Source organism: Schistocerca gregaria, chromosome 9, assembly GCF_023897955.1.
Source record: "Schistocerca gregaria isolate iqSchGreg1 chromosome 9, iqSchGreg1.2, whole genome shotgun sequence".
Classification (NCBI taxonomy): Eukaryota; Metazoa; Arthropoda; class Insecta; order Orthoptera; family Acrididae; genus Schistocerca; species Schistocerca gregaria.
Genome location: NC_064928.1, coordinates 185,513,570 through 185,533,535, shown reverse-complemented (window position 1 = coordinate 185,533,535; position 19,966 = coordinate 185,513,570). Strand labels below are relative to the sequence as shown.

At 42.4% G+C, this 19,966-nt stretch overlaps 1 protein-coding gene across 2 annotated transcripts in view; it reads left to right on the top strand.

The window, feature by feature from the left end:
* LOC126291773 (trichohyalin-like) overlaps positions 1-18,360 on the top strand; it is a 214,171-nt gene extending 195,811 nt beyond the window's left edge. For both annotated transcript variants that reach the window (XM_049985462.1, XM_049985461.1), the window contains 2 exons: positions 2,371-2,682; positions 14,677-18,360. In XM_049985462.1, the coding sequence (XP_049841419.1) occupies positions 2,371-2,682; positions 14,677-14,775 (411 nt within the window). In that variant the 3' untranslated portion in view covers positions 14,776-18,360. The remainder of the gene's footprint in view (positions 1-2,370; positions 2,683-14,676) is intronic.
* The last annotated feature ends 1,606 nt before the right edge of the window (positions 18,361-19,966 follow it).

Here is a 19,966-nt window from a genome sequence, read left to right as displayed (position 1 = left end):
GCAGGATGGCAGCAGACCGTATTATTCGTTTCGGATCTCTTGATAAGTATGGAAGTGTGATTACGCATGTCAATCACATCGCGATTACGGGTAGCATGGGGTTCACGCCTGAGCCTCAGGACGTGCGCTAGCAGCGCATGTCGGGTGTTTCAAGCGTCAACTTCGCGTCTCAATATCTCTGGATGTAATGGGAATATTGCGATGCAATCAACGCCATTGTGTATGTGCTCTGTCATGCTATGGATTGCTGAAGAAAAAATATAGGAGGTCCATTTTAAAAAAACATAAGTTTGTGTTAAAAACACATATGCTTTCGTTTTAGAATGTTTCCAAATATGTACATTCATGGGCCCCAGCCCTACATTGATACCGGTGAAAGTCGTTTTCCAATAGTTGTTATTGTTCCAGAGATATTTTGGGTGGACAAGATAGCTGGGAAATATATATGTAACCCGTAAGTCTTCCTCTGAAGTGTGTTACATTAAAGGAGCCAGCGTGTCATCGTCATGGCATAATATCATCTTCCTCTTCGAGGTGCTAACATTTTTTGCCACTGCAACTGCTGGAGCACATCATTATGACGAAGATGCTGTTAATACTGACAACACTAATGTTACGGACAGAATGAAGTAAAATGGGGGCTCCCAGCCCACTTTATATTGTCTCAGTTGGGAGAGCATTGGGAGGGGGTGAAATCCATGCAGCTTTCATCAGGGTCAGAGGTGTATGATGCTGTTCCTGTAGCTCTGGGGGTGGGTGCTAGGGAGACGCCACGGGTGAAATAATAAGACAAGAGATTGTTCTAAAGTAGGTCACTTATTTTTCACCCAACTTAACGGAGTGTTACATTATCTAATGCATGCGCAAACGAATTCTTCTTCTTCTTCATCATAAGGAGGCGTAGTGGAGGACACTCATATATTTCTAGATTTGTAACTGCGGAATTCTGATAAATATCATGTATGCATATCGGTTCGACACTATCTAAGCGATTGTGTCAATACGTTCAAAAATTCGATGTGATGCCAGTCTGACTTTGTCCTAGTGCAATTTTGACTTAATCATAACGCAACCTTTATGTCTCATGATATATTTCACATCTCTGAAAGGTGTTCTCGAAATGATAATTGTAGATTATGAATGTGACATCCTTAAATAGAATCTGGCCATATTCATCAAGGAAGCCTTGTACACCAGTTAGAATGTTCGCATTTTGAGATACCATTGCGGGATGGTTAGGATTTGATATGGCACTTCTCAATTTTTACAAGACTTTGCAGAATTCCTGTATATGGACAGTAGTTAATTAAGTGATTGTGGAGTATATTCGAGTTCTGCTATGTTTGCTGAGAACTTTTCAGTGGTTTCGAACTGAATAAGGACATCAATCAATCCAGTCTTCACACTTTAATCTGTTTTGAACAATCTATAACTACAGTTGAAGCTAATTTATTAAATTCCTTTGGACTGAGCAGACACCATCATTCTCTACACCCACATAGTGCGCTGTACAGATCCTTGCAGCACTAAACAGCATGGTATAGACATTATTCGACAAATCCTGTTGCAAATTGCCGTAAGGATAGAGCTCTGAATTAACAAATTTTTTAATCTGTTAAATTCAAGCTATCGAATTCAATCAAATCATGTTTAAGATTTGTATTGTTATTGGTTTGAAGTACGAGTGTGGTAACTTGAAGTGTTTCTAATTGGACTGACGTTTTCCTAGTCCACGTTTGTCAATATGTATTCAGAAGTAGAGTACATTCAAATAGCTCCCATGATCTGAAATTTAGAGGCAATTAAATACCAGCTGTCAATACGCATTCAGAAATAGAGGATATTCAGATAGATCCCATGATCTGAAATTTAGAGGAAACTGAATACCAGTATAAAGTATTTTCAGAAGTTACAAGCATTCCTCATCGATTACAGAGCTATGGGGCATTTTTCAAATTAGTCAAGCAGAATCTTGTTCTCTTAAGGACTGGTGTCTCCCTGGATGTATGCATTGCTCCCAATTCCACTTGATACTAAAATGAGTTCTTCCTTTAAATTCACTATAATGCATTTCAGATCTCCCAAATAACTCATCTGTATATTGAGAAGAATGCATGCACTAAATGCATCTGTTGATGTCAGTTTATCCATAAACCACCCTGAATTTTCTAAACCACTCAATTCCAAACGTTACGCTGAAATACATGTATTTAAGGCTGATGTGATACCTACATTCTTCATGCAGTTAAGTACAAGTTACAGCTCTGCCAGTGCACTGCCCTTCTACGCGATACTACCACGCTCTGCATATGAACACATCGCTATCAAGTGACTTCTGTCACCTCAGCGTCAATGTTCCTGTCTTTGCAGCCTCCACCACTTCCACCGAAGCCGCCTGTGGCCAGAGAAGACAGAGAGAAGGAGGTGAAAGAGGCGGACCAGAAGAAAGAGAAGGAGAAGGAAAAGAAAGAGAAAAAAGACAAGCAGTCGTCGACGTCCTCGTCCTCGTCGTCGAGCTCCTCGGAGGGCGAGGAGTCTGGGAAGGCCCTGGAGAGGGCCGGCGTGGGCCGCGGCACGTGGCAGCTGGTGGGCGGCGCCGGACACGCCGCCCTCAGCCTGAGGGCCGCCGGGAGGCCCGCCCCCGGGGAGCCGCCCTCGCCGCCCCCGCCGCTGCCGGCCACGGTGAGTCTACCCTGCTGACCACTGACACTGCGGCACCGGCCAGGGGTACTGGGACACACGCACCTCCCTGCGGTATTTAAACAATTAAATGTTATGAGTTTAGATTAACCAGTGCGGAGATAGAAAATCACGGGAACAACTGAAATAGCGCATCTCTTCACTGCAATTTGCATTTATTGTAACACTCGATAACAGACCAAGAAAATGTCGGGTGTAACACTTGACAGGTAATAGCACTAGAACAATAATAAACACATGATTCAGTTTTCTGCACTTTAGTTAAAGATCAACAGGGGGACGCACTTTAAGTTCTCCCATAAATATAAATATCCACGTAGGCGTGTTGAACTGTCCTCTTAGAAAAATTATAAATGACTGTGCTTAAACTGACACACAATATTTTTAGCGCAACGCAATCTGACTTTTAATAATCCCTACAAAAGAATGGCCCTGACTAACAATAACGTATACCTTTCATTAATCACTTACCTCACAAAAATCTTCGTTACTCAAACTACTGCAATACAGCGAGCGCCAATACTGCCAGCTAAATAAAAGATTCAAACTACTGAAGTCAATAACTACTGACAGGCATAGTTAGCAAAAAAGAAATGGTTCAAATGGCTCTGAGCACCGTGGGACTTAACATCTTAGGTCATCAGTCCCCTAGAACTTAGAACTACTTAAACCTAACTAACCTAAGGACATCACACACATCCATGACCGACGCAGGATTCGAACCTGCGACCGTAGCAGTCGCGCGGTTCCTGACTGACGCGCCTAGAATCGCTCGGCCACCGAGGCCGGCGGCAAATGAAAGATTTTGATAAAGAACAAACAATGTATCAGTTCATGACATCCAGTCTTACAAATTTACTGTCTCTGATGGACACACCTCCAGATCATCCGGTCTCCAAACCCCGCCATCTCTCTCCCCACATCCACCACTGCTGGCGGCTCACCTCCAACTGCCCAACACTACAATAGCCAGTATTACAACAATGCCAATCAGCCACTGTCTGCACACAGCACAGCCAGTGATTTTCATACAGAGCGCTACGTGGCGGCGGCGTTACCAATATAAAAACCTAAACAGCCTACTTATAGCGTTAAAGAACTAGTTATGAAACAGTCACTTATAACATCAAGGCAGGCACACTCCATGTAAAGAGAAAATAATTAACAAGCTTACACATTGACTAGAGTATTAAAATGAATTACAGGAAAGTGCACCGTCCACAGCACCTTACGGCGACTGTTAACCTCCAATAAGTTCCTTTCTTCACAATCTGACATTAAGTACAGCTCAAAAGTACAGCGAATAAGCACAATTAAAAATTGCTGAAAAAAATAAATTGGAAATTGACAAATCTATACTCAAAAGGACCCGCACTCCATGTAAACGGGTAAAGAATGGCAACTTAATGGCTACCTAGAGTAAAAAAACTAAGAATAGCATGCTTACAGATTGACTAGAATGAAGGAATAAATAACACATACGTGCTTTCTGACGGCCGACAAATTGTGTTGGGCTATTGATCAGTGATTAATTTAAAATAGCCACAACATACGCTAACCAGGTTAGCGGCGTATTTAAAGACAAGTGTCGAGCAAGGTACCTGGTCAGAAGGTAATCAAAACTAGCAGGATTCCCTTACACGGCAGACGTGCCAACACATCCGCTCACACCCCAGAGTCAGCTAGCGCAACATAAATCATTGGCACATTTCAGATAATATTTTAAAACAACATACTTAAATACCTTTGTTTACCACAGGCCTTAATTAGTTAACAGGTTAGGCTCCGTTATTGAGACCACGCAAATGAGGTACCAAGTTAAGGTATACAACTCTATTTTGCCGTTTAACACGCGTCGTGACGAGGAAAAGCATCCAGCTAAGTAATTGAAAGTCACTACTTGGATCAAGTATTTCACGATGCGCTCAAAGTCAAGAGACAAAGGTGAGAATTAAGTTTACACTCGCAAACAGCACACGCAGAACACGAGCATTAAGTGAACATTAAATAAACTCCAGAATGCAGCGGAGTGTGCGCTAATGTGAAACTTCCTGGCGGATTAAAACTGTGTGCCGGACCGAGACTCTAACTCGGGACCTTTGCCGTTCGCGGGCAAGTGCTCTACCAACTGAGCCACCCAAGCACGACTCACGCCCCGTCCTCACAGCTTTACTTCTGCCAGTACCTCGTCTGCCACCTTCCAAACTTTACAGAAGCTCTCCTGCGAACCTTGCAAAACTAGCACACCTGAAAGAAAGGATATTGCGGAGACATGGCTTATCCACAGCCTGGGGAATGTTTCCAGAATGATATTTTTCACTCTGCAGCGGAGTGTGCGCCGATATGAAACTTTCTGGCAGATTAAAACTGTGTGCCGGACCGAGACTCGAACTCCGGACCTTTGCCTTTCGCGGGCAAATGCTCGCAGGAGAGTTTGGAAGGTAGGAAGGTAGGTGACGAGGTACTGGCAGAAGTAAAGCTGTGAGGAGGGGGATGAGTCGTGTTTGGGTAGCTCAGTTGATAGAGCACTTGCCCGCGAAAGGCAAAGGTCCCGAGTTCGAGTATCGATCCGGCACACAGTTTAAATCTGCCAGAAAGTTTCATATCAGCGCACACTCCGCTGCAGAGTGAAAAATCTCATTCTGAATACCTCTCTGAGTTAATTGTTGTGCCTCGTTCAGGGAAATCAGCGAGAATCACTCCCTTAGAATCCCAGAACACATAGCCATGATCTTTCTTGCCGACAGCGATTGCAAACACTTCCTTGGTTTATCGGGAGAATTTGCGTGTCCCCATTCCATGAACTGCCTTTTTGTGTCATAGTTGACTCGCTTCCGCCAAGTCTCGTCCCCAGTTACGATACGATGTATAACTTTGTTACCATTTTTCTCGTTATCTTCGAGGAAGGTCTGCGCTGCAGCCATTCTCTGTTTTTTAGGTTCTTCCAATAGGATTTTGGGACCGAGCTTCTCTGCCATAATTTCGGTGAAAGTTGGATAAAATATTATGAAATTTCCGTAATCGTGAAACGACAATTTTTTCGAATTTTGTCGTTTATTTTCGTCACCAGTTCCTAGTCACAAGGCTAGGCCTACCACTGCAGTCCTCATCGTGAAGATCGGTACGGCCACTTTTAAAATAGACGTCCCATTGTCTCACTTCGCAAATGGTTCAAATGTCTCTAAGCACTATGGGACTTAACATCTGAGGTCATCAGTCCCCTAGACTTAGAACTACTTAAACCAAACTAACCTAAGGACATCACACACATCCATGCCCGAGACAGGATTCGAACCTGCGACCGTAGCAGCACCACGGTTCCGTACTAAAGCGCCTAGAAGCGCTCGGTCTCTAACTTACCATTCACTCATTATTCCTTTTCTGTACACATAAAAAACGTCGCGATAAATTTCAATTGGTTTGCAGCTTTTTGCCAACGAAAGCCTAACTACAAAACCTACCTCATAAGGGGCGAGATTTTTCATTGCAGGGCACATTTTAACACGTCACAAAAAGCAAAGTAGCGGAAACGTAGTTCACCTGTTACCACCGCTGGCTGCGTACTGACAATGGGAGGCCACGACCTTTGGAACGCGGATTTACTGCAAACTTCGTACACTCTTAGTTCCCCACGATGACAACGAAATGTGTAAGCAGTAGGCCGTACTTTCTCAGGCGTTATTGAGAAAATCGATAGATAATTTCGGTCGTCAAATAAATACCAGTTAGTAGCCATTTTTACCAGGAAGCGGCGCAGGCGAGTAGCACGTGAGCACGGTAGCTCAGCGTGTTCGGTCAGAGAGCTGGTTGGCCTCCGTAATAAAAAACTGAGTGAAAGGGTCAACAAACTATCTTGACCGGATGTCATGGGACGTCTGCAATGATGAACAACGAGAAAAAAGAAGTTGTTAGCGTTCTATTTGTATTACAATTGATGCATGGGAAAAATACGTGAAATCGGATAAACTTTTATTAAATTTACAATGTTATTTGGCGTCTACAAATTTTTATTATCACAAATATGATAATATTCATAACTACCGACTGTTAAACGGCCAAACGCGTAAAGTGAGACTGAAAATTTATGCTTGTTCGTGATGTGAGAAATCCCTTATACCTGGAAGGATCCCAAAACGACTTGTTATCTCCAAGTTTTGACCGGCCCAGACGGCTTTCGAAAGATGTACAATTAATCGTCGCCTTCGACATTACGAGTACAAGTTGCGGGATGGTATTTTTCGTAAAAACATGCACAACAAAGGTAAACGGAACCAGCTGCATTGAATAAATGCTATGTTTCCGCGCACGCAAGGTCTTTTGAGGTTTTCCGTGGAAAAACAAACCTCGTTAACATTTGCAGAAACCTCTCTTTCAGCCGATGATTTGGAAGCAAACCATGCGTAACGTAGCATTTCCTTAAATATCGGCGCTGATCATTTGTCATGCAGTATCGGGTGTATTTTAATAGCGTCTTCACGAGAAGCAATTTCTCGTTCTCTTTCGATTCAGTACGAACAATTTTGAAGACACGGACAAGCATACATTTTCAGTGTCACTTTATGCGTTTGGTCGTTTACTAGTCGGTAGTTATGAATATTATATTATTTGTGATAATAAAAATGTGTAGACTGCCAAATTATATTGTAAATTTAATAAAAGTTCATCCGATTACACATATTTTTTCTCATTACATCAGTTGTAATATAGATAGTAAAGAAAATGACTGTGTTAGAAAAAAAAAACTGATGAGCGGGACTTGATCCAGCAACCCAGCGATTAGAGAGCTTTATTACAGAGGCCAACCAGCTCTCTGACCGAACACGCTGAGCTACCATGCCGGCAAAATGATGATGAATTCACAACATCCAGTCCTCTGCCGGGAATCGAACGCAGGCCCCTTGCGTGGAAGGCGGTAACGTTACCTCTACGCTACGGAGGCGGACAATCCTCTCGGCTGCTGGTGCTTCGTGGTAAAAAAAGGCCAAGCACAGGTTTATATTTGACGACCGAAATTATCTTGAGATTTTCTCAATAACACTTGAGAAGTACGCGCCACTGCTTACACATTTTGTAGCCCTCATGGAGTACTACGAGTGTACGAAGTTTGCAGTAAATGCGCGTTCCAAACGTCGTGGCCTCCGCTTGAGAGTGTGGGAACGCTACGGCACCAAGATGGCGGCTGTAGACCCGACCAACGCCGTCAAAGACCAAAACATCTGTCACTTTCTGGATAGCCGTCGTAAATGACCAAATTCTATTTGTCATGCACGTGCCGTGTACTAGTATGGTTACATCTGGAAGTAATTTGTAGGCATACAGTACACAGAGGTGCCACTTCAGGCAGCAAGAACGGCTGGAACAACTTAGTTCGAAATCACAATGAAATGAACACCCTTAGCTACTTACAGGCGTTCACATACGTCAACGTGGACAGATGAAAATGTGTGCCCCGACCGGGACTCGAACCCGGGATCTCCTGCTTAGATGGCAGACGCTCTATCCATCTTTTGGTCAAGTCTTAGTATATATATATATACGAGTAGTTAAGGCTCATCAGCCAATTGACCATCTTCTTCTGTTCGAATGCACAAACAGTGTAATGAGTATAATGGGCGGGGCAGTACGAATGTAGTGCGGGACAATACGTTGAGAATGTGGGTTTCGCGGGAGGCGTGCCAGAGATGAACCCCTGCACTCACGCTGTCCTCTGTATCCTCGGTGGCTCAGATGGATAGGACGTCTGCCATGTAAGCTGGAGATCCCGGGTTCGAGTCCCGGTCGGGGCACACACTTTCATCTGTCCACGTTGACGTATGTCAAAGGTGTTTATTTCATTGTAATTTGATTCTAACGGACTGCATGGTCACCCATGGTACACGTTCTTTCGGATATATGTTGAAAGGGGCCCCCATGGGATTGCAGGAGATGGAGATAGTAGCGGTTGTCATACAGAATACAAATAATCGTGCTTTGGCTTACCCCACGTTGGTGGGCCACTTACCTGGAGCTTGTACTAGGGTTTGTCCCAATATCCGAAAGAACAGATGCCATCTTAGTATATACAATTTAGTTTGACACGTTTATTTCGTTTTATACTCCTTCAACGCTGTGCCAGAGTTCGTTAGGCTGCTTAAATGTTTAGTGCCCCACAACTTTCAGATATTCATTAAAGGACCTCTTCTATACACCAAAACCTGCACTAGAAATATTTCCTTTGCCAAAACCGGTTTTCAAGTTTGTAACCCATGAGTCGTGGTATGTGATACACAAGAACAAACAACTATTTGTTAATCGATTTCGGGGAAATTATAACTGTGCACTTATAGCTGTAATATAAGTCTACTAACATTATGCACTTCTATTGCAATGATATGCTTGTTACTCAATACGACAGGATCTTAAATATGTCCTATAACACCGGGCACAGTTTGTCATCTATGTTACTGCTGTCAAATTTTAGGCACTAACATTTGATATCTGTCATACAGAGTAAACATAAAACTAACAGTCCAAGGAGTCTACATTACCTGTATTTTGTTATTTCTAAGATAATATATACGTCTATATCTGTGACATGCATTCATATAATTATGTAAATTACAATGTTTGATAATAGGCATGTGAAGGCAGAATAATCAAAAGGTATAAGATTGCAAAATAATCTAACATATTACACCAAATTAGACAATTTTCCTTCCAGAACATAGCCTCCCAACTAAAATTATTCGGTTAAAACACTGTTGAAATTTTGTGTAAACATCTTATTCTGTAACTCTGTTTGTTCATTATGTTGTCCGGTTGTTTTGTCATGTAAGTGTATATTTCTGATTCTTCTAGAATATGTAATAATCTGCCTTTTCCTGCTTTGTGGAGAGTGGTGCCGTTTCTATTAGTGCCATAAGCAGAACGCTCTTATTCTAGTAAATGAGCTGTTATTGCTTGAGGATTGGCTTTAGATTTAGAGAACACACTGATTTTAGTGAAGCGCACTTTAATAACTCTAATCACTAATCATTTACATACCCACCGACGGTGTGTACATACACAAAGTTATGTTGAACGCCGACCATGTCACCTGCGTTCTTTAATATTTTTGCCAGGCAGTGTGTTTACTCAATAACATTAATGAAACAGGCTAACTGCAGTGACAGATTTCTGACTCGGAATGGAAGAAAAAAAAGGTCCAATGAACATGTGTCCAGAAATGGAGAGTATATTTGCAACGACAACAGATCGCCCTGGAACACAGTACAGGGCTCCATCATGTCCATGTCACAAAATATGTTGAAAGGGGCCCCCATGGGATTGCAGGAGATGGAGATAGTAGCGGTTGTCATACAGAATACAAATAATCGTGCTTTGGCTTACACCACGTTAGTGGCCCACTTACCTGGAGCTTGTACTAGGGTTTGTCCCAATATCCGAAAGAACAGATGCCATCTTAGTATATACAATTTAGTTTGACACGTTTATTTCGTTTTATACTCCTTCAACGCTGTGCCAGAGTTCGTTAGGCTGCTTGAATGTTTAGTGCCCCACAACTTTCAGATATTCATTAAAGGACCTCTTCTATACACCAAAACCTGCATTAGAAATATTTCCTTTGCCAAAACCGGTTTTCAAGTTTGTAACCCATGAGTCGTGGCATGTGATACACAAGAACAAACAACTATTTGTTAATCGATTTCGGCGAAATTATAACTGTGCACTTGTAGCTGTAATATAAGTCTACTAACATTATGCACTTCTATTGCAATGATATGCTTGTTACTCAATACGACAGGATCTTAAGTATGTCCTATAACACCGGGCACAGTTTGTCATCTATGTTACTGCTGTCAAATTTTAGGCACTAACATTTGATATCTGTCATACAGAGTAAACATAAAACTAACAGTCCAAGGAGTCTACATTACCTGTATTTTGTTATTTCTAAGATAATATATACGTCTATATCTGTGACATGCATTCATATAATTATGTAAATTACAATGTTTGATAATAGGCATGTGAAGGCAGAATAATCAAAAGGTATAAGATTGCAAAATAATCTAACATATTACACCAAATTAGACAATTTTCCTTCCAGAACATAGCCTCCCAACTAAAATTATTCGGTTAAAACACTGTTGAAATTTTGTGTAAACATCTTATTCTGTAACTCTGTTTGTTCATTATGTTGTCCGGTTGTTTTGTCATGTAAGTGTATATTTCTGATTCTTCTAGAATATGTAATAATCTGCCTTTTCCTGCTTTGTGGAGAGTGGTGCCGTTTCTGTTAGTGCCATAAGCAGAACGCTCTTATTCTAGTAAATGAGCTGTTATTGCTTGAGGTTTGGCTTTAGATTTAGAGAACACACTGATTTTAGTGAAGCGCACTTTAATAACTCTAATCACTAATCATTTACATACCCACCGACGGTGTGTACATACACAAAGTCATGCTGAACGCCGACCATGTCCCCTGCGTTCTTTAATATTTTTGCCAGGCAGTGTGTTTACTCAATAACATTAATGAAACAGGCTAACTGCAATGACAGATTTCTGACTCGGAATGGAAGAAAAAATAGGTCCAATGAACATGTGTCCAGAAATGGAGAGTATATTTGCAACGACAACAGATCGCCCTGGAACACAGTACAGGGTTCCATCATGTCCATGTCACAAAATATGTCGAAAGGGGCCCCCATGGGATTGCAGGAGATGGGGATAGTAGCGGTTGTCATACAGAATACAAATAATCGTGCTTTGGCTTACCCCACGTTGGTGGGCCACTTACCTGGAGCTTGTACTAGGGTTTGTCCCAATATCCTGTGGAACCCAGTCCTCCAGATATGATGTACGAATAGTCCGCAGCCCTACCCATAATCACAAGAACACCCAAAAAGGGAATGAAATGTGGTGTGATGTGGTTGATGTCTGTGACGGTACCTGTTATTGTATAGCCATGCTGCACCTGGACCGTGTCATCTGCTTGGCCGTACACAAATAGCTTTGGTTGTTCCCAACATCAATACGGGCCATTCTGATGTTTACAGTACGTTGTATCATTCACACAGCCTGCAACACACAAGCAACACATGGAACATGGTCAAAGGAACTTTGAATCTGCAGTAAAATCTACCATGGAATCTGTACCTGCAGTCTGTTACCTTCATTAATATTCCTCTTGTACACTCAACAATGCCAACAAACTTGGAGATGTGGTAGAGTGAATTGAAGAACTAATTAAGGATTTTAATATGTGCATTTATGTCATCCAACACTCCTAAAAGACCCTTTTTTCATTAGCATCATATGGTAACATTCCTGAAAATTAGTTTCTATACTAAATGCCTTACCCAAGACACGTTTATAGCCTGTGAAAGTTTTTTAGTGTGGTTTTTGTTACACCCTGCGTCTGTATACACAAAGATGATATGTATTATGAAAATTGAAAATAGAGGAGGAGAACAGCTGCATCCGGACTTCATATAAAATCAGTAGTGATGACTGAAAACATGTGCTAGCCAGGGATTCGAACCCGGGATCTCTTTCTTACTAGGCATTTACATTAGCCAACGCACCACCCGAACACAATGTTTATTAAAAATGCGCGGACTATCTTGCCACACCTCCCAGCTGACCCACGTTCCCACCCAGCACCACCTGTCCACAGGTGCCTACAACAGTTCCCACAACGAAACTTTGTCTCGAAACCTGGCAGAAAATTCAAAGAGATTCTCGTCGTATGTGAAGTATGTTAGCGGCAAGAAACAATCAATGCCTTCTCTGCACGATAGCAATGGAGATACTACCGAAGACAGTTACTAAACACAGCCTTCCGAAATGCCTTCACAAAAGAAGATGAAGTAAATATTCCAGAATTTGAATCGAGAACAGCTGCCAACAAGAGTAACTTAGAACTAAATATCCTCGGAGTAGTGAAGCAACTAAAATCACATAATAAAAGCAAGTCTTTTGGTCAAGACTGTATACCAATTAGGTTCCTTTCGGAGTATGCTGATGCATTAGGTCCATACTTAACAATCATATACAACCGTTCGCTCGACGAAAGATCCGTACCCAAAGACTGGAAAGTTGCACAGGTCACACCAATATTAAAGAAAGGTAGCAGGGGTAATCCACTAAATTACAGGACCATATAGTTAACGTCGATATGCAGCAGGATTTTAGAACATACATTGTGTCCAAACATTATGAATTACCTCGAAGGAAACGATCTATTGACACACAGTCAACATGCGTTTCGAAAACATACTTCCTGTGAAACAGAACTAGCTCTTTATTCACATGAAGTGCTGAGTGCTATTGACAAGGGATTTCAGATCGATTCCGTATTTCTGGATTTCCGGAAGGTTTTTGACACTGTACCACACAAGCGGCTCGTAGTGAAATTGCGTGCTTATAGAATATCGTCTCAGTTATGTGACTGGATTTGCGATTTCCTTCAGGTCAACGTAACACGTGCAGGCGTCTTGTATGTCCTGCAACCTTCGGAGCTCCACAAGGCGAGACACGCGAGGCTCACCGCTGTAAAGGAATCAACATGGATTCCGGAAACAGCGATCGTGTGAGACCCAATTCGCTTTATTTGTTCATGAGACACAGAAAATATTAGATACAGGCTCCCAGGTCGATGCCATTTTCCTTGACTTCCGGAAGGCGCTCAATACAGTTCCGGACTGTCGCCTGATAAACAAAGTAAGGGCCTACGGAATATCAGACCAGCTGTGTGGCTCTGGATTGAAGAGTTTTTAGCAAACAGAACACAGCATGTTGTTATCAATGGATAGACGTCTACAGACGTTAAAGTAACCTCCGGCGTGCCACAGGGGAGTGTTATGGGACCATTGCTTTTCACAATATATATAAATGACCTAGTAGATAGTGGCGGAAGTTCCATGCGGCTTTTCACGGATGATGCTGTAGTATACAGAGAAGTTGCAGCATTAGAAAATTGCAGCCAAATGCAGGAAGATCTGCAGCGGATAGGCAGTTGGTGCAGGGAGTGACAACTGACCCTTAACATAGACAAATGTAATGTATTTAATGTATTGCGAATACATAGAAAGAATGATCCTTTATTGTATGATTACATGATAGAGGAACAAACCCTGGTAGCAGTTACTTCTGTAAAATATCTGGGAGTATGCGTGCGGAACGATTTGAAGTGGAATGATCATATAAAATTAATTGTTGGTAAGGCGGGTACCAGGTTGACATTCATTGGGAGAGTCCTTAGAAAATGTAGTCCATCAACGAAGGAGGTGGCTTACAAAACACTCGTTCGACCTATACTTGAGTTTTGCTCATCAGTGTGGGATCCGTACCAGATCGGGTTGACGGAGGAGATAGAGAAGATCCAAAGAAGAGCGGCGCGTTTCGTCACAGGGTTATTTGGTAACCGTGATAGCGTTACGGAGATGTTTAGCAAACTCAAGTGGCAGACTCTGCAAGAGAGGCGCTCTGCATCGCGGTGTAGCTTGCTCTCCAGGTTTCGAGAGGGTGCGTTTCTGGATGAGGTATCAAATATATTGCTTCCCCCTACTTATACCTCCCGAAGAGATAACGAATGTAAAATTAGAGAGATTCGAGAGCGCACGAAGGCTTTCAGACAGTCCGCGAACCATACGCGACTGGAACAGAAAAGGGAGGTAATGACAGTGGCACGTAAAGTGCCCTCCACCATACACCGTTGGGTGGCTTGCGGAGTATAAATGTAGATGTAGATGTAGATGTGGAGAGATTCAGCGGACGAACGGTTTCAAGCACAGTTATTTGTTTATCCTAGACTTACAATTAAAAAAACATAGACAGAAGGTTAAGCATTTAGTGAGACACTGAAGACCATTTAAAATCTGTACGTGTTGTCACCAAAGTCCCACATCAGATCAGTATGGAATCTAAAGACGACATCAAGAACATAAGTAACAGCAACGGAGGAAGGGTTTGAACGTATGCTTTCGTTTTCAGGCACCTCCAGCACCACCGGGGATCACGCGTCCAATCAGCTACGTGCCCGGGCGAACAGACGGCGACGACAAGGGAGACGACGGCGCCATCTTCGTCTGAGGAGCGCCCACAGCGCCTTCTGTAAACACTCACTCGTGAATGTGGCAAATAAAATTAGTCAGTTTTTGTTCCACATACCACGTTCATTCTGATGTGAGATCATTAGTAGATATCTGAGTAGCGTAAGATGCCTACAGCGTTTATTCAGGCCCAGGCCAATTACATGTTTTAACATCTTCCTTGGAGACCATCGTGATGTGTTCCTACTGTTCACAGTTTCTAAGTCTGTAATTCTCTGAAGAGAACGCTAATCACCTCCATTACAAGTAAGGCACATCAATGTTTTGGTGAGGACCAATGTAGTCAACCTAAGAACTCCAAGTTACTTGATGTTCATCAAATTGCGTGTACGCACGTTTGTGTCTGTGTGTGTGTGTGTGTGTGTGTGTGTGTGTGTGCTGTGTGTGCTGTGTATATATTTTTCCCATGACATTGCGACGACCTAATTTGTAGTTAAGGACTAGTGATTACCATAGCCTAATATAATCTGTTATTCCTGTAGCCTTCAGTCAAAATACTGCTTTGAGAGAATCCTGAACACCAGTGTATCCTATGCAAGTCCCTTCTGTCCTGCTTAGCAACTGCAGTTCATATCTACTAGAACCCTAGTACTGCATTCAGGCCTAATTCTTCCTCCATAACCAAATCGATGACTCCCTGACCCATCAGGAGTTGTCGTAATAACCGATCCCTTCTTTTAGTCAGATTGTGTTATAAATTTCATTCCTCCTCGTTTAGATTTGGTCCCTCTCGTAAGATATGCCATCTACCCATCTGACCCTGAGAATTCTGTTGTAGCACCACATTACGAAAGCTTCTATTCTAGTCTCTGCTATTTATCGTACACGTTTCAATTCCATATATGGCGAAAATACAGACCAAATGCAACGCACATGTCACAGTAAAGGGCGCTGAAACTGCCACATCAATACACTGTGGACCGCTGTGGTGACAATGTAGGCATGTATCCTCATAAGTAAATGGTCGTAAACGTACCGCATAGAATAGTGTGATAAACTGTCCCAACAACCTTGCACCTTTTGTTGCAATTCACCAATAGTTCCTGCAAACCCTTTTTCCCACTTCATTCTTTCCCCACTTCATTATTTCTTACACCTATTCAATTTGCGAGAGATCTTTTGATCTCGCTGGCCATAGTACGCTATATGTGGACGTGCAATGTCCTGCTGAAAGATCACACCACCCTCAAGTCGAAGAAACGGTAGCATGGAGATAACAGAGGGTGGAATGTAGCGGAGACTGGTCACTTTACACTGCAGAAACACCCAATGGCCCCTCGCGCCATGAATCTGAGGGTGGGGCCTGAGTGTCATGGGCGAATGCGGTCTGGAACAGATAGCTCACTACGTCTACGCCACACACCTGTACATCAATCACTCGCATATGGACAGAACGTACTCTCATCACTGAAGACAACAGACAGCCATTCCACTCCCCAGTGAACTCCTTCACGACACGAGGGTAGTGTTGCGGTGTCAGTGGTAGCTTGGCCAGAGGCACACATCTGCTGCAAGCAGACGTCGTAGCAGGTGTGCGTGAATTTCTTCCCTGTATGATCTAGTAGCCAGCCACTGCTGCTGGCACAACGCATCGAACCTGGTCTACAGCTGTGTCAGTATTCCACAGACCTCTGATGAAAACAGCGACACACCACCGATACAAAGTGTGCACCATGTGTGACAATCCATTGATATGTCAATCTAAATTCCTACAGGCCCACGGCTGAAGCTATTCAGCAGGAGTGTGTACTCTTCGGTGGGCCATGGTTGTACCCTAGAGTGAATGTTGCAAACACCGTTCACCTCTGAACTCAGCACAGTTACTGCCTATAACAGCCAAAACAGAGGACGCACAGACAAGCTTCCTGAGGGCCTTCTGATCGCCTATGACCGTTACAGACTAACCACCAACACAAAAGCCCCTCAGCATGCATTCTGTGGTGCCACTGAACACGTTCCTTCAGTGTATTGCATTTATGTTTTCGGCGGTATATTTCACATTAATGTATTGCTAATTAAGGAGAGCATTTCCTTCTAAACTCAAAAAGAATGACCTGATTTCAAAACTCCATATTTATGGATAAAAACATTGTACAAACACGGAATAGATTGCAAAACACTCACAAAATATTTAAGTTTTAGCTGTGCTATTACAAATTCCCTATGTGTCCACCAGCAACAGCACAAACAACATCTACACGATAGCTAAATTCGTCAAATTTTACACAGTGTATGTGCTTTTACAGAAGTTTCTGTGGCTGTTATTATGTTTTTCATTTCTTCCGTATCACGACATATGGCGTAGATGAACAGTTTCCTTCCTTGGAGGCCGAGAATGCAGGGCTGTGTCTCAGGGTCCTGTGCCCCTTGTTCAGCGTTGAGGCAGTGTCCCTGAGAAACTGATGTACGTTGTTGTGCGAGTGTGGTGGGACACCATCCTGTTGGGAAATTAAGTCATCGGAGTCCTCCGGAAGTTGTGGAAAAAGTCGGTTCTACAGCATCTGAAGATAGATGATTCCAGTTACCGTGTTTTCCTCGAAAAAGAATGGACCGTCCACTTTGTCACGAGAAATGGCACAAAAGCCGTTAACTTGAGATGAGTCTCTTTCGTGCTCAGAAATGTCGTCAGGGTTCTGCAGTCTCCAAAGGAAGTTGCCGCTAACATGAAATGTTGCTTCATCACTGAAAATTAAACGTGGTAAAAATGTAAAGAGATGTACCGCTGCTGGTGGACACATAGAGCATTTGTAATAGCACAGCTAAAACTGAAAGATTTTGAGAGTGTTTGGCAATCTAGCCCATGTTTGTAGTATGCTTTTATCAATAATTATCGAGTCAGGTCATTCTTTTTGAAACACCCTGTACTATATGACATTTATTTGTACCTTGACCGTACATTTTTGCCGCCCTAAATGTAAAACTCATCTCCCTCATTTGGCCTCTTATTTTCTAATCTCATTCGACAGCATCACTTGTCTGAATTCCATTTTCCTTGTTTTACTTCCAGTAAGGTTCATATTCTAACCTCTTCTCATGGCTCTACCAATTCCGTTCAACTGATTCTACCGGTACTTCCTCTGACATAATTACAACACTGTTGACCATCATTAAGGTTTTCCCTCTTCGCCCTGAACCTTAATTCCTTTACCAAATTTCTCGTTTTCTTCCACTACTGCTTGCACCATGTACAGATGGAATAACACGAGGGATCTGGCTCAATGATGAATCACTTCATTCTCAACTACTCCCTCATTTTCAAAATCTTCTACTCTTCATAACTGCAGTCTGACTTTTGTACAGGTAATTTATCTCTGATAACTTTAACATTTAGAATAATGTAATATAATATATGTTGTTCTAATTTGTGTTATTTGAAAGTATTTTAATGTGTGAACTGAGCTCTGGCGTTCTTGTGTCATGTCGCTGCTACTGAAGTAGTTCGAAAATGAAAGTACAGTTTAAGTTTTCTTACAGGGCCGAATATCGGCTCTTCATTTCTTAAGAGTTGTTTTCCTGCAAGCATTGATTATAAAGTGTACAAATAATAAAATGTGTTGTCTTCCTCTGTTGTGCATAATTTCATTTATTTTGCTCCTAGCCCTTACTGAATAAACGCATCACCGAATCCGTAAATGTTTGCTACCTCGGAGATTATCTCCCTCAGCACTCAAGTGAAACAGTAACGTGATGAGGATGCACGACAAAAAAAAATGTAGACTTTGTGACTGGCCTACAGTCAGGAGAAGAAACGTGAAAGAAAAAGAAACACGTTTAATAAATTTCAGTGAATGTCCATGTGAATTCTAAAGAGGAAGGAAAATACTGTTTTTAATTTCAAATGACTAAACGTTCCAGAGAGTTAATAGGGTCATTAGTATCGTAGCCTTCAGCCACTGATATTAACAAAGTTATAATTCCGCATATCACTGAATGTTAAGCGAATATTTCAAATATCAGCTTTCAGGACACTTTTGAAAAATACGCCGCTTCGGTAGCGCTTGAAGAGCGGCATTTTACTTAAAGAGGTGTTGTTCGGCGTGGTCCACTTCCCTGATCTACAGTCCGACACACTTTTCATTCAGCAGTGCCTGATGGATTCAATGAGCAATCGAGCGTAATGTAGGATCCAGTAAATGGTGGATGAAATTGTGCAAACTCGTTACCGGTTACTACACGTAGCAAATGCACTACTAGGAAATGTGTGGTGCAATTTGTGATTAGTCCGCATTTGTGAGTTATACGAGGTCTGAGGTCTTTCCAGAACTTCTAAACATGGCACTTTGTTTATCTCTGAGTGGCAATAAGGCAATTGTGGGTGTCAGCAGTAACCCGCCTTCACGTTTAAAAGCATTTAATAATTCTGTTAACATATTTCTTGGACCTATAGAGAGACAGAGCGAGCTGTTTCAGATGCGATCCACTGTAGGATCCAATTACTTTCAGTCAAATCCCATATGAGCTGTTTTGGGGGGAGGGGGAGATGAAGTTCCAGTTGGGAATAATCTGAGAGTGAATCTGCAGTTCTGACGCGTGCCTTACGAGAGACACTTTCCGAGAACTTTGGTCAGAACCGAGGCACACGAACTAAATTTAATTTGTTTGTGGGAGAAGGTGTTCCACAGTAATATGTTACAATTGCTGCCTTTTCTTCGAAATCTCGATGATGAGAATGCTGTAGACATTCTCGTTTCCTATGACCACAATAGCCGTGTTTCGACAGGCCTATCCGCTATCGCACTCTTTGTGTGGAACTTCCTAGATGAGCGTCAAATGCCTACTCCCCAGTGAAAAAGCGAACTCGAAAAGCATTTCATACGAACAAGTAGCACTCCGGACAGAAAGTTAGTAACCCCTTACATGAAGCAGTCACTGTGTAACATCGGCAGTTGCGTTGATAGTAGTCTCTTTTCCTCGAGTCTAGCCAGTTTCTGCAGTTGTGACTTCTCCACCCGAAGACACTCAAGGCAAATGAAAATGAAACAATTTTCGGCATCATTCAAATTTTACCACTGGCCGTTTCGATGGTTCACGCCATCGTCTTCACGTAGAGCGTTGTTTAGTTACATAGGTGGTGTTAGTGACGAGCAGAAAAACCTCTGCACAACAGCACACCAACGGCAATGTAGGTTATGTTGCGCCATTTGCTAACGATAAAAACTGTTTTTTTTTTT